The sequence below is a fragment of the Pagrus pagrus genome, assembly GCF_965226575.1.
Source record: "Pagrus pagrus genome assembly, chromosome: 24".
Classification (NCBI taxonomy): domain Eukaryota; kingdom Metazoa; phylum Chordata; class Actinopteri; order Spariformes; family Sparidae; genus Pagrus; species Pagrus pagrus.
Genome location: NC_140206.1, coordinates 1,949,358 through 1,963,630, shown reverse-complemented (window position 1 = coordinate 1,963,630; position 14,273 = coordinate 1,949,358). Strand labels below are relative to the sequence as shown.

At 45.4% G+C, this 14,273-nt stretch overlaps 1 protein-coding gene across 1 annotated transcript; it reads right to left on the bottom strand.

The window, feature by feature from the left end:
• Positions 1 to 9,921: 9,921 nt before the first annotated feature.
• On the bottom strand, positions 9,922 to 11,077 carry LOC311253489 (uncharacterized protein). Its single transcript, XM_084347504.1, has 2 exons — positions 10,994 to 11,077; positions 9,922 to 10,671 (listed from the first exon to the last, which is right to left on the bottom strand). The coding sequence occupies exons 1-2, from the start codon at positions 11,063 to 11,065 to the stop codon at positions 10,189 to 10,191; spliced, it is 555 nt and encodes a 184-aa protein (XP_084203630.1). The 5' UTR covers positions 11,066 to 11,077; the 3' UTR covers positions 9,922 to 10,188.
• Between the last annotated feature and the right edge of the window lie 3,196 nt (positions 11,078 to 14,273).

Here is a 14,273-nt window from a genome sequence, read left to right as displayed (position 1 = left end):
GTGAAAGTTAACTTAAACCGGAAACCGCGGGGGGGGGGGGGGGGCACAAACATATCCATGGACGCAGTGACGTCACTGTAACAATACGTTGGTCGTTATAAAGTGCCCAAAGGAAACGAGTCAGGAGGTCTAAATGATCGATGACGTTGATCAGCTGTTCCTCCTGTTGATGTTCAGACACATGATTTCTGCTGCTGGAGGATCGATGCAGGTGATGTCATCAATATTTCCCTCATTAAGGTATTTGTCCCCTCTCATCCCACCAGGTATTGATCAGGATGATGACACACACACACACACACACACACACACACACACGCAGCTCCTCAGTGTAATATCAGTGTATTTGTTCACATGCATCAAACAGAGTTGTTGGTGGGACAGATGGTTGTGAGACGGCGGGTCAGAGGGTCCAGCAGCAGAGGACCACCTCCCTGTCCCTCAGGGGGACGAGTGCCACTGTTGGACCTGTCAGGCCCTGGTCCACCTGGATCTTAAAGGGAGACCACACTTGGATTGTTTTCTTCTCAGCCCGATAAGAGATAAATATAGTGGTGATTTTGATTGTTATTATTATTATTATTATTATTATTATTATTATGATTATTATAAGTAGTAGTCCAGGGCTCCGTTTCACAAAGCAGGTTCAACAAACTCTGAGTCTAACCTTGAACTCTGAGTTGATCTACTCTGAGATAGAAACTCTGAGTTTTCGGTTCCAGAACAGCTGATTTGAGTTTGATCAACTCGGAGTAGTTTCACCTGGAGTTCAGCGCGTGCGCCACAAGTATAAAAAGACAGCGTCAATGGAGCCCCGATTGGACGAGTCACCATGGCAACGGGGAAGAGGAGGGCTACGTTTTTTTAATTTTTTTTTATTAATGCGCTCATACGGTGAGTTTGAGCACGTTGTGTAAGCAGCTTAAGATGAAACATAAAAACATTGTTCAAACAGGTGAGACCTCAGCATGATCTCACGGGGGACCTCATTTAATCATGTTTTACATTGTAAAGTGAATAATAAGTGGCTGTTTGACTGTAGTTGTTTTATCCCCAACATAATGCTGTTTTCACACACATACATGTCTTCTCATCTATATCATGTTCTGCTGAATAATTAAGCCTGTTTAAACTAACACAGACTTACTCAGCCAACAGAAAGAAAGCAGATGCTGCTGGTGGCGCAGCACCGCACCTCTAACAGAGGAGCAGCTGGGCCTGAGCCAGAGTTTAGGAAGGCCAGTGGCTGAGCTCATCCTCTGAGCTCACCCCCAAAACACAAGTGCTTTTATAAAATGTAATATGCCTAGACCTATATATGTATTTTAAGCCTATTCATAAAAATATTTATTTCCCTTTCATGACTTTTCTTTACTTTTGTAAAGTGCTCTGCATCTCCGACGTTGTATAAAAAACTCCCATTTGCAAAAAAGCGCAGCGCAACACACAACATCTGCTGGATGTGAGAGCAGGACTTCGGTTGGTAATGTTGGGAATGTAAGGACGGATCAGGTTGTGTATGTAAATGATGGACTGTGACGTGAAACGGTACCGCTCAAAATGATAACTGTCTGGAAATGCAAGAACATCTATGCGCGGTCTGATGATCATCTCCATCCTCTGCGCAGTAATGCTGCACCTTCATCCACGGATCATTATCAAAAGGACATGGTAGTGAAAACAGTCGCCACCTAATGTAACTCCTAATGTCGCCGACTGACTGATTTTTGCAATGATTTTCTCAAAAAACAGGCGGCAGAACTATATTACACCACTAAACCTGCTTTGTGAAACGGACCCTGGGTTCTTACAGCTTTTGTCTTTCATGTTTTTTAGCAGCTGCATGTAAAATCTGGTTTCTGGTTTAAATTCATGAAAATGTGTTTTGTTGATGACCATTTGCATTTATGGATGTAATATTGTCCTTGTAAAATAAACAGATTGAACAAAAACAATTCCTTTCCCTTCAGTTTTCTCACCATAAGTGAGAATTATATCTTTTTTCTAGTTTAAGCTCTGCCGCTCCTTCTTCTTCTTCTCTTCTCCACCTCGCCTGCACACCGGTCTGCTCGCTGCCCAGGAACCTTATTAATCTGCCGCGGTGAGTTGGGCGTTTGTTCTGCTGGGTCACGTCAGCTGGAAGGATTGTAACACCAGAGGCTTCATTCACATGAACGTTTGAGTCGGTGTCCGTGTGCGTGCGTGCGTGTGTGTGTGTGTGTTTGGTAATTAGGCGCAGCCAGGATGTCTAAAAAAAGAAAAGTGGACATAAGAGACTTCTTTAGAAGTCACAGTGTCAGTTCCACCATCCTGCAACTGGCTCCCAATAAAGCAGCATGTCCACTTCAAGGTCCTCCTCATCAATTACACAGCTCTCAGTGTCTCAGTGTCTTTGAGTTGTACTGAAAGTGCTGATGAATCAAATGAATTATTATTATTATTATTATTGTTATTATTACAACTGTAGAGCCTCAACAATGCAAAGATTTTAAAAAGCTTATATTTAATACCAAAGAGAGAAACTTATTTTCATGTATTATTTTTATGTTGAAAGGCAGCAAGTGTTTAAAAAACACCAACAATGAAAGATTTAGAGAAAAACTCAATGAAACCTCAGATTACAAATGAGATTTTATATCCAAACTCATGATTATTGTGAAACTAAGGAGGAGATGAAGAAGAGGCTGGAGGAGGTAGAGGAGGAGAGGCTGGAGGAGATGGAGGAGAAGAGGCTGGAGGAGATGGAGGAGGTAGAGGAGGAGAAGCTGGAGGAGGTAGAGGAGGAGAAGCTGGAGGAGATGTAGGAGGAGAAGCTGGAGAAGCTGGAGGAGGTAGAGGAGGAGAAGCTGGAGGAGAAGCTGGAGGAGGTAGAGGAGGAGAAGCTGGAGGAGATGTAGGAGGAGAAGCTGGAGGAGGTAGAGGAGGAGAAGCTGGAGGAGGTAGAGGAGGAGAAGCTGGAGGAGATGTAGGAGGAGAAGCTGGAGAAGCTGGAGGAGGTAGAGGAGGAGAAGCTGGAGGAGAAGCTGGAGGAGGTAGAGGAGGAGAAGCTGGAGGAGATGTAGGAGGAGAAGCTGGAGGAGATGGAGGAGGAGAGGCTGGAGGAGATGGAGGAGGAGAGGCTGGAGGAAATGGAGGAGAAGAGGCTGGAGGAAATGGAGGAGAAGCTGGAGGAGATGTAGGAGGAGAAGCTGGAGGAGGTAGAGGAGGAGAAGCTGGAGGAGATGTAGGAGGAGAAGCTGGAGGAGGTAGAGGAGGAGAAGCTGGAGGAGATGGAGGAGGAGAAGCTGGAGGAGGTAGAGGAGGAGAAGCTGGAGGAGATGGAGGAGGAGAAGCTGGAGGAGATGGAGGAGGAGAAGCTGGAGGAGGTAGAGGAGGAGAGGCTGGAGGAGATGTAGGAGGAGAAGCTGGAGGAGATGGAGGAGGAGAGGCTGGAGGAAATGGAGGAGAAGAGGCTGGAGGAGGTAGAGGAGAAGCTGGAGGAGATGTAGGAGGAGAGGCTGGAGGAGGTAGAGGAGGAGAAGCTGGAGGAGATGTAGGAGGAGAGGCTGGAGGAGATGTAGGAGGAGGTAGAGGAGGAGAAGCTGGAGGAGGTAGAGGAGGAGAAGCTGGAGGAGATGGAGGAGGAGAAGCTGGAGGAGGAGAAGATGGAGGAGATGTAGGAGGAGAGGCTGGAGGAGATGGAGGAGAAGCTGGAGGAGATGGAGGAGGAGAAGCTGGAGGAGATGTAGGAGGAGAAGCTGGAGGAGATGTAGGAGGAGAAGCTGGAGGAGGAGAAGATGGAGGAGATGTAGGAGGAGAGGCTGGAGGAGATGGAGGAGAAGCTGGAGGAGATGGAGGAGGAGAAGCTGGAGGAGATGTAGGAGGAGAAGCTGGAGGAGGTAGAGGAGGAGAAGCTGGAGGAGGAGAAGATGGAGGAGATGTAGGAGGAGAGGCTGGAGGAGATGGAGAAGAGGCTGGAGGAGGTAGAGGAGGAGAAGCTGGAGGAGATGTAGGAGGAGGTAGAGGAGGAGAGGCTGGAGGAGGTAGAGGAGGAGAAGCTGGAGGAGGTAGAGGAGGAGAGGCTGGAGGAGGTAGAGGAGGAGAGGCTGGAGGAGAAGCTGGAGGAGGTAGAGGAGAAGCTGGAGGAGGTAGAGGAGAAGCTGGAGGAGATGTAGGAGGAGAGGCTGGAGGAGATGGAGGAGGAGAGGCTGGAGGAAATGGAGGAGAAGAGGCTGGAGGAGGTAGAGGAGAAGCTGGAGGAGATGTAGGAGGAGAGGCTGGAGGAGGTAGAGGAGGAGAAGCTGGAGGAGATGTAGGAGGAGAGGCTGGAGGAGATGTAGGAGGAGGTAGAGGAGGAGAAGCTGGAGGAGATGGAGGAGGAGAAGCTGGAGGAGGAGAAGATGGAGGAGATGTAGGAGGAGAGGCTGGAGGAGATGGAGGAGAAGCTGGAGGAGATGGAGGAGGAGAAGCTGGAGGAGATGTAGGAGGAGAAGCTGGAGGAGATGTAGGAGGAGAAGCTGGAGGAGGAGAAGATGGAGGAGATGTAGGAGGAGAGGCTGGAGGAGATGGAGGAGAAGCTGGAGGAGATGGAGGAGGAGAAGCTGGAGGAGATGTAGGAGGAGAAGCTGGAGGAGGTAGAGGAGGAGAAGCTGGAGGAGGAGAAGATGGAGGAGATGTAGGAGGAGAGGCTGGAGGAGATGGAGAAGAGGCTGGAGGAGGTAGAGGAGGAGAAGCTGGAGGAGATGTAGGAGGAGGTAGAGGAGGAGAGGCTGGAGGAGGTAGAGGAGGAGAAGCTGGAGGAGGTAGAGGAGGAGAGGCTGGAGGAGGTAGAGGAGGAGAGGCTGGAGGAGAAGCTGGAGGAGGTAGAGGAGAAGCTGGAGGAGGTAGAGGAGAAGCTGGAGGAGATGTAGGAGGAGAGGCTGGAGGAGATGGAGGAGAAGCTGGAGGAGGTAGAGGAGGAGAAGCTGGAGGAGGTAGAGGAGGAGAGGCTGGAGGAGGTAGAGGAGGAGAAGCTGGAGGAGATGTAGGAGGAGAAGCTGGAGGAGAAGCTGGAGGAGGTGTAGGAGGAGAAGCTGGAGACTCAGGTGAGGTTGAAAGAATAAACATGTTAGTCATGAGATTAAGCATTGTGACAAGTGTCGGGGTGATGATCTGTATCAGAGCTTTCACAGTTCAAACACCATGCATCTTATATTTTGTCAGATGAAAGAAGCAAACTGGCCAGGTACAGTTTTATATTGAGGCCGCTGAACTGAAAAGTCTGTGTAAATGTGTGAATGTATTATTTCACTGGTAAGAAGCAGTAGCGACTAAGCAGAGAGTTCATGAGCTGGGTCAGGAACTCACAGTAGGGAGGGAGTGACATAAACTAGCTTATTTGGCAATATTTGTTGTCATTATTGTAATTAATTAAAGTATAAGTTGCTCATAGATATTCCACCTTTTGTTATGTTTATCTTCGCTGGATCAGCAGCAGGCAGGGATGTGTGGATGTAAAGGAGCACAAGATGGAGGAGCAGAAATAACGTCTGTTTACCATATATCCCAAAAATAAGTGTGAAATTTGTGCTACTGAGTTGGAGTGAAGTTGACTAACAAGGTGAAACACAGAATTGGGTGGTAATGTTTTGCTACATGCTTTACAACCATTCAAACCAAAAAAGGGAACAGTGAACTTAAAAGTAGCGATAGAAAACTAGAAGAACTTGTGTCCCCACCTCTGAAATCAAAATTTCATCCTTGTAGCGTCGAATATTATGGCAAATTCTTTAGGTGTAATAGGAGTTGCATACTTTTTTAAAAACTCAGTGTAGTTGTACAAATGTCCATTTTCATTCAATAACTGCGTCACAAACAAGATATTTCGGTCAAACCGTTTCTTGAAAAACATCCAAGAAAGTAAAGCTTGTTTGTGAAAACTTGCCAGATTGACAGGAAGTTTATCAACACTGTAATAACAGTTTAAAAGAAATTCAATCCCCCGATCTTCTGGAAAATAAGTTCTGGTTTAATGTACCATCATTTACTTTCTCCCTGCAGACATCTCTTCATCCAGTTTATGTTAAACACTGTGTTTGAGCCTTTGAGCAAAAATAAGTGATAATAACTTAACATCATTATTAATTAAAGTAATTGGCCTCCAGTCTTCAACACACACTGGGTCTTTCCCAGGTTTGGGGATCAGTGTAATGAGGCCTTGAGACTGATGGCGGCAGTCTTCCCACAGACAAAGCTTCCTGATAAACATGAACTGAAATCTCTTCTTTGAAGATTTTATAAAACTCACTAGTTAAACCATCGTTCCCAGGAGACTCATCATCCTTTAACTTAGAAATACAAACACTGATTTCTTCTTGAGTAACATCCTGATCACACACTTTCCTGTTCTTCGTCTGTTCGTTTTACATCCCCGTCTATAGACCTGAAACATGAGAGCGACTCACATGAATTCACTTTTTTCTTGAACAGGTTTTCACAGAAGTTCTTGACAAAGTGAGATATTTCCCTGGCGTTGTCTGTAATCTGGCCACTGATGTTTAATGTAATTACTGAGGAGGTTTCTGCATTTCTTTTTTCCACATTGAAAAAGTATTTTGTTCTTTTCACCTTCCTCCGTCCATTTTCTTCTAGATCTTACAAAGGCCCCCTCGCTTCATCTTCACAGATCTGATAGTTGTGATTGTAATGTAGTCACACTTTCTCCATCTTGTTGATTCATACATCATAATGATCTTTTTTGTTATATTATCCTCCATTATGCGCTTGTCTTTTGCCATTTCTTCCCCTCTGTGGGCTGCTAGTCTTCTCATTTGATACGTCAAAACTTCCCATTGCTCTCCGAAGGAGTTCAGTGCTTTAGCCTTTCTCCAGCTTTCATTAATAGTTAACTTATGCTTAGAAACTGTTTATCTTCTAAGAGATGTTATTTAATTTCCACTTTGATCCTGATCTGTTGTGTTATTAAGATGAACTGAGATGTTTATCAGCTGATGGTCTGTAAGTACAGAGGGTTCAATATAAACATCCGTAACTGAAGATATCAACCAAACATCTCTTCTTGACTGTTTGCTCAAGTCTGTTGTTTGCCATGTAAACTGACTCTTGTCAGGATTTCTATACCTCCATATATCAAAACAATTCAAATTAGAGCAGTTTATCAATTTCTGCAGTTTTATCGACTCTCAGCGGACGTGGTGGCCGACAGTCCAACAGTGGATCTTTAATGGAGCTCGTCTCCTCCAAGGAAACAGGAATAATAGTCACACAGCAGCTTCTGTGACATCATCTCACAGCTGACTTTACCGGCCTCTGATTGGTCCGTCAGCTTCATTGCAAAAAGGGGTTTATAATTCAGATGTGACTTATAGAAACATGTGCATGTGATAATGAAGGAACAAGTCACATATAAACAGGAGAAACAACATGTTGCCAGAAGCTTATAAGTTATATAGTGGCAGAGAAAGAGCATATGGTGACAGTTTAACTGCCTTTCTGTCGCTGGAGCCAGAAATTAAATTCATATAATGTACAACTTCATGGAGAAAAGCTACAAAATCAGGTTTTTACTGCTGAATTTAAACCTGGTTCTGGACCCGACTCTCAGAAAAGAGCCACTTGTTTTTATGCAGAATATCTGTTATTCCAGATCAGAAACCTGTGAGCTGAGAAACTGTGCTGATAAATGAGAGGCCGTGCTAAAAGGAGCTGCTTATGGAAAGTGGACAGTCTCACAGGGAGTTTGTCCACATTGTGATTACAGTTCAAAACAAAGCTCAGAGCAGCAAAGCAGAGAATATATAGTGGGGAATAAAAGTCCACACTGAGACAGCAGGGTGTTTTACAACGCGCTGAGCCCGATGTGTCTTAAAAGTCTTGTTCAGTGTGTTAAAGTCCAGAAAGTTGAGCCCACCGGATTCATAATTACTCACAACGACACTTGTTTTGATCTAATGTGCAGGATTTTTCCAGATGAAGTCAAAACGCTTCCTGTCAACGTCTTTCCAAATGTCCGTGTCCAGGTGTGAAGAGAGAGCTGCGTATGTGAGCCCAGATATCCTTCAGCCTGCAGCAACACTCTGCCTGTTAGAGATGAGTCCCTCTGCAGCCACTCGTTCACTGTGTGTTGACTTTTTAATGATGGAGACACGTTTAAAGGACATCTCGCCTTCTGGTCTTTAGCAACAAGAACACCCAAGTATGTGACTTCTTCCTTGATCGTCATGTTGCAAATAGTTTGTGTATTACAACCTTTTAAAGGTGCAGTTCACATTTATTTATACTCAGACAGACCAGAGGCCTCTGAAAGCTGCTTCATCACATGAATGGCGACAGGTATCTGACCGGCGTCTTTTAGAGAAAAATAAATCGGTGTTGTGTTGCATCAAAGGCCTTATAGAAATCTGAGAAGAGGATGAAGCCGTCTTCAGATATCAGCTCAGAGTAGTCAAGAATATCTGATACTAGTCTGATATTATTAGAGAGGTGCCTGTTCCTCATAAAGCCCGACTGTGTCTCAGCTGTCATTGTGTCAACAGCTACTTTAATTCTCCTGGCAAATATTAACGCCATCATTTTATAATCGTTACTCAGCAGACAAATGGGTCTCCAGCTGTCAATAACAAGCGTCTTTTCTAGGTTTGGGGATCAATGTGAGCAGACCTTGAGTGAGACCAGGAGGAAGGGCATCGTTCTCTAGACTCTCCGTAAAAACCTGCAGTAAAAACGGGCTGACTGATCTGAGAAGGCTTTATAAAACTCTGCAGTTAAACCGTCAGTGCCGGAGATTTATTGTTTCTGAGCAGAGCGATGGAATCAGTGACCTCTGCCACTGTAAGAGGGCGTCACACTGATCTGTACCTGCCAGATCAATCTTTCTCACCTGATTTACTGAGTTTACACACTGACTGGTGGCTTCTTCATTAGATTGTCAGCTGTATAAACTGCTATAAAATCTCGAACAGAAGTCTGCAATTGATTTCTCGTCATCAGTAACGAGCCCATTAATATTTAAATTATGGATGGGATTGGTTTTGGATCGGTATTTTTCAGGAGGGAAACAGTCGGCAGGACTTTGCTCCCCTCCTCCAGCCATCTCTTCCTGGACCTGACAAAGGCTCCTCTGCTTTTTGTCCATACAACTCGTCTGATTTGTTCTGGAGGTCCGATAGAAGCAGCTCGTCCTCCTCTGAAGCTTCATCGGGGGTCTCTGATAAGAAGAAGACGTTTTACTTGTGACTTTCTCTTCTGCTCTTTTAGCTTTGGCAATAAATGCTCCTGTTTACTGTCTGAAGACTTTTCCTGACTCAAACTTAAGTAGTTCCCAGTTAGTGTTGTAGGATTTTTCCCTTTTAGCCTCGTTGTAAAAACGAGTGATTAAATGAATCATGTCAGTCTGAACCTTTTCCTGCTTCAACAGGGAACTGTTTCATTTCCAGTAGCAGATCTGTGGATTGTATCAGACGCACTAAACTGGATGCTTATATGGATCGCTCTGTGGTCAGCAGTGTTGGGGCTCGCTACTTAAAAAAGTAATATATTACACGTTACATATTACTCTCAAAAATAGTAATGCCTTACATTACTATATTACTCCCTGCAGAAAGTAACTGGTTATATTACTCGTTACATTTTTTTTTCTACTTACTCTAAAATTGCCTGAGATGCATAAGATGGAAGGAGAACAGACACAGGAGGAGTCTTCTTGAGGGTCTTTATTACGCCAACAACAGACTGGCCCTGCCAATACTGGTGCAGGTATGCTGCTTAACTCCCTCAATTAACAAACACTGTCTACTGCAAATAGGTACAAACAAGTGTACTTGTGCAATCAAGTACAAACAAACATTAACTTCCTTAATGTTTAATAAACACTGTCTAGTGCAAACAATCAATCAATTTGATCGTCAATTTATAACACGTCAAACAAACAAATATTAACTTCCTCAAAAAATATATCCATAAATAAAAAAGACTGGCCTTACCAGCACTGTGCAGAGGAGAGGTAAACTGTCAAAAACAACAGCAAAGCACAGCGCAGAGGAGAGGCAGGTTGTTGAAATTACTTAAAGCACATACAATAGCCTCAAAACACATCAATGAAAATACAGTTGGCATTTCCAACTACTGTAGTGCATCTTTCTGGGGCAAGATATGAACTTCTGAATGTGTCAGCTTATTTGTTGTAATTCTCGTCAGAGCAGTGGTTACACCTCATAAGGAGGAGTCTCTCAAACGCTCGTCTCCCAACCTGCTCCTCCTCGGAGTCAGAACAAGGCTCCCCAGGCTGAATAGCCTCTCTACCGGAGCACTGGATGCTGGTGCCGCATTGTATTTTAAAGACAGGTTCTTAATTCTGGGGAAGTTGTCCAGGAACCCCATCTCTGACCCAGACTTCAGGTAGTCCATCACCTCCCTTTCAGGACCAAGAGATCCTGAATCCTGCTCTCCCTCAAACACAGAAAAGTCATCCTCGCTGCTGCTGGAGGCTGGACTTAGCTGTAGAGGCCTGACCTCCTGCTCCTCGTTGTTGGGGGCAGCCACGGGGGAAGCACAACACTCTGTTACCAGCAGAGTCCTTAGGGCCTCTCTCCTGGTCTCTTCCCTCAGCCACCGCATCTTAAACTTCGGCAGAGTGACAGCAGCCAGGAGAGCCTCCCTGCTGTCCAAAACAGAGGCAAAGCGGCTTTTGCCGGCCTGAGAAAGAGATTTCAAAATGAGATGTTTCTCTTTAAGAGGACAAAACACGCTTTCCTGTGGAAGGAGTTGACAGGTGGATGATGCAACAGGCATATTGACTATACCAGGTCTTCAGAAACACAGTACCAGTACACAAATCTTACACTCTCTAAGAGCTCATTTCAGTGTGGAGTTTAGAAAACTGTGATAGCGGAAGCATCTGACAGCATCTGTGATAGTGGAGGGATGTGCAATTGTGCATCTGACAGGTTTCTCTCATATCACACAAAGTTACAGTCAGTAAGTCTCACACACACACACACACACACTCACGATCTACCTGCACTATGACATCAGGCAGATCTACCGTCATCTGGGAGAGGCCGGCACGCAAAGCCAGGGTCTTTGACATCAGAGCCTCCAGTGTCGGTAGTAGATTTCCATAAAAGCAATCGTTTTCACCTGGAATCAATGAATATGAATCAAGAATTACTTGTTTGATTCAAATGTTCAACAGTCAAAAAAAAGGAAAGGCAAGAAGCCATAGGTTAACAGGAACCTACGTATACTTAATCTCACCTTGTAATCGGTCCAAAGCTTTTGTAAGTGGGTTTGTGATTGTGCAGTACTCCACAAGGAATTTATACTCCCGCTCAGAAAAGGCTCTCAAACCTAGCTGACTGCAGAGAGTGGTTAACTGGAGCTACCGTAGACCGGCTGGCCTCAGTCCAGAGGGCAGAGCCGTTGTCAGCGACTGTTGCGGTGACCTTCTCTGACAGTCCATAAGATGAGTGATCCTGCTCAACTTCAGTAGCCACAACGTCATGTGTGTGTCGTCCTTTGATTCTTTTGCAGGCAAGGGCGGTTTTTGCACGATGGAAGTTGCTTGGATCAATCCAATGGGCAGTCATGCCTATATAGCTGTTGACACGTCCAGATGTCAGCGGCCGTTGACACATACTCAATGCTCTCAAACGTTTTTTTCAGCCCACTTTCCATCATGGAGCAACATTTATCAAGGTACGTTGCAAAAGTTTTCCTGTCAGAATACGGCTGGTCTCTCCCTGCTATCGGTATTTTGCCGAGTATCTTACGAAAAGACAGCGATTCGACGGTTGAAAGAGGAAGCATTTCCTCTACTATGTACGAGGCAACAAGCTTATTTATCTGGGATTTTGAGCTTTATGTGTCCGTGCTGTCGCTCCAAGTGCTTTTTCAAGTTGGAGGTGGTGTTAGAAGCGGTGGAGAGCAGCTTTCTCCCCGCGCAAAGTGTGCACTGCACTACGAGGTGATTTTCCTTTCGCTGCACACATTGAAAATAATGACTGAATCTCCACCCGTCCAAAGTGGCTTTTTGCAGCTGGGACCGTCTTCAGAACACGAGCTTGCAGCAGCATGCTCCGGGCTTGTTGACTCTTCCATTTTTTCCCATCTGTCCTTGCGGGTGCCGGCTGGCGACCAATCGGTGATGGTAAATGACACCTCGTGCCAAACCCCAACCAATCACTGACCCATTCACGCCCCCCTCCCCCTCCCTTCTGTTCTGTGTGTTGCTACTAGCAATGAAACGCAAGTAACGAGCTTGGAAAATTGTAATATGATTACTATTTTCAGTAGAGTAATGCCTTACACTACTCGTTACTGGAAAAAGTAATCTGATCACAGTAACGCGTTACTGTCATTTTCTCTTTATCAGTGTTATTGGATAGCAGATGATTGTGAAGGACGCTTCTCCAGTTTCGCTGTAGCTTTATTGAACACCGGTCAACACACAGGTATATATACAAAACTCGTATAACACTAGTATATGCGCAAGCACAATTATACTGCCGTATATGACACACCTAGCTAACAGTGCCTCGCTCTACACCTAGCTAACGGTGCCTCTGCTCTTCACCTAGCTAACAGTGCCACTGCTCTACACCTAGCTAACGGTGCCTCTGCTCTACACCTAGCTAACAGTGCCTCTGCTCTACACCTAGCTAACAGTGCCACTGCACTACACCTAGCTAACAGTTTCTCTACTCCACACCTAGCTAACAATGTTGCCACTCTACACCTAGCTAACAGTGCCTCTGCTCTACACCTAGCTAACAGTTTCTCTACTCCACACCTAGCTAACAGTGCTTCTGCTCTACACCTAGCTAACAGTGCTTCTGCTCTACACCTAGCTAACAGTGCCTCTGCTCTACACCTAGCTAACAGTTTCTCTACTCTACACCTAGCTAACAATGTTGCCACACTACACCTAGCTAACAGTGCCTCTGCGCTACACCTAGCTAGCAGTTTCTCTACTCCACACCTAGCTAACAGTGCCTCTGCTCTACACCTAGCTAACAGTGCCTCTGCTCTACACCTAGCTAACAATGTTGCCACTCTACACCTAGCTAACAGTGCCACTGCTCTACACCTAGCTAACAGTGCCACTAATCTACACCTAGCTAACAGTGCCTCTGCTCTACACCTAGCTAACCGTTTCTCTACTCCACATCTAGCTAACAATGTTGCCACTCTACACCTAGCTAACAGTTTCTCTACTCTACACCTAGCTAACAATGTTGCCACTCTACACCTAGCTAACAGTTTCTCTACTCCACACCTAGCTAACAATGTTGCCACTCTACACCTAGCTAACAGTGCTTCTGCTCTACACCTAGCTAACAGCTTCTCTACTTTACACCTAGCTAACAATGTTGCCACACTACACCTAGCTAGCAGTGCCTCTGCTCTACACCTAGCTAACAGTTTCTCTACTCTACACCTAGCTAACAATGTTGCCACACTACACCTAGCTAACAATGCCTCTGATTTACACCTAGCTAACAGTGTTTCTACTCTACACCTAGCTAACAGTGCTTCTGCTCTACACCTAGCTAACGGTGCCTCTGCTCTTCACCTAGCTAACAGTGCCACTGCTCTACACCTAGCTAACGGTGCCTCTGCTCTACACCTAGCTAACAGTGCCTCTGCTCTACACCTAGCTAACAGTGCCTCTGCTCTACACCTAGCTAACAGTGCCACTGCACTACACCTAGCTAACAGTTTCTCTACTCCACACCTAGCTAACAATGTTGCCACTCTACACCTAGCTAACAGTGCCTCTGCTCTACACCTAGCTAACAGTTTCTCTACTCCACACCTAGCTAACAGTGCTTCTGCTCTACACCTAGCTAACAGTGCTTCTGCTCTACACCTAGCTAACAGTGCCTCTGCTCTACACCTAGCTAACAGTTTCTCTACTCTACACCTAGCTAACAATGTTGCCACACTACACCTAGCTAACAGTGCCTCTGCGCTACACCTAGCTAGCAGTTTCTCTACTCCACACCTAGCTAACAGTGCCTCTGCGCTACACCTAGCTAGCAGTTTCTCTACTCTACACCTAGCTAACAATGTTGCCACACTACACCTAGCTAACAATGCCTCTGATTTACACCTAGCTAACAGTGTTTCTACTCTACACCTAGCTAACAGTGCTTCTGCTCTACACCTAGCTAACCGTTTCTCTACTCTACACCTAGCTAGCAATGTTGCCAATCTACACCTAGCTAACAGTGCCTCTGCTCTACACCTAGCTAACAGTTTCTCTACTCAACACCTAGCTAACAATGTTGCCACTC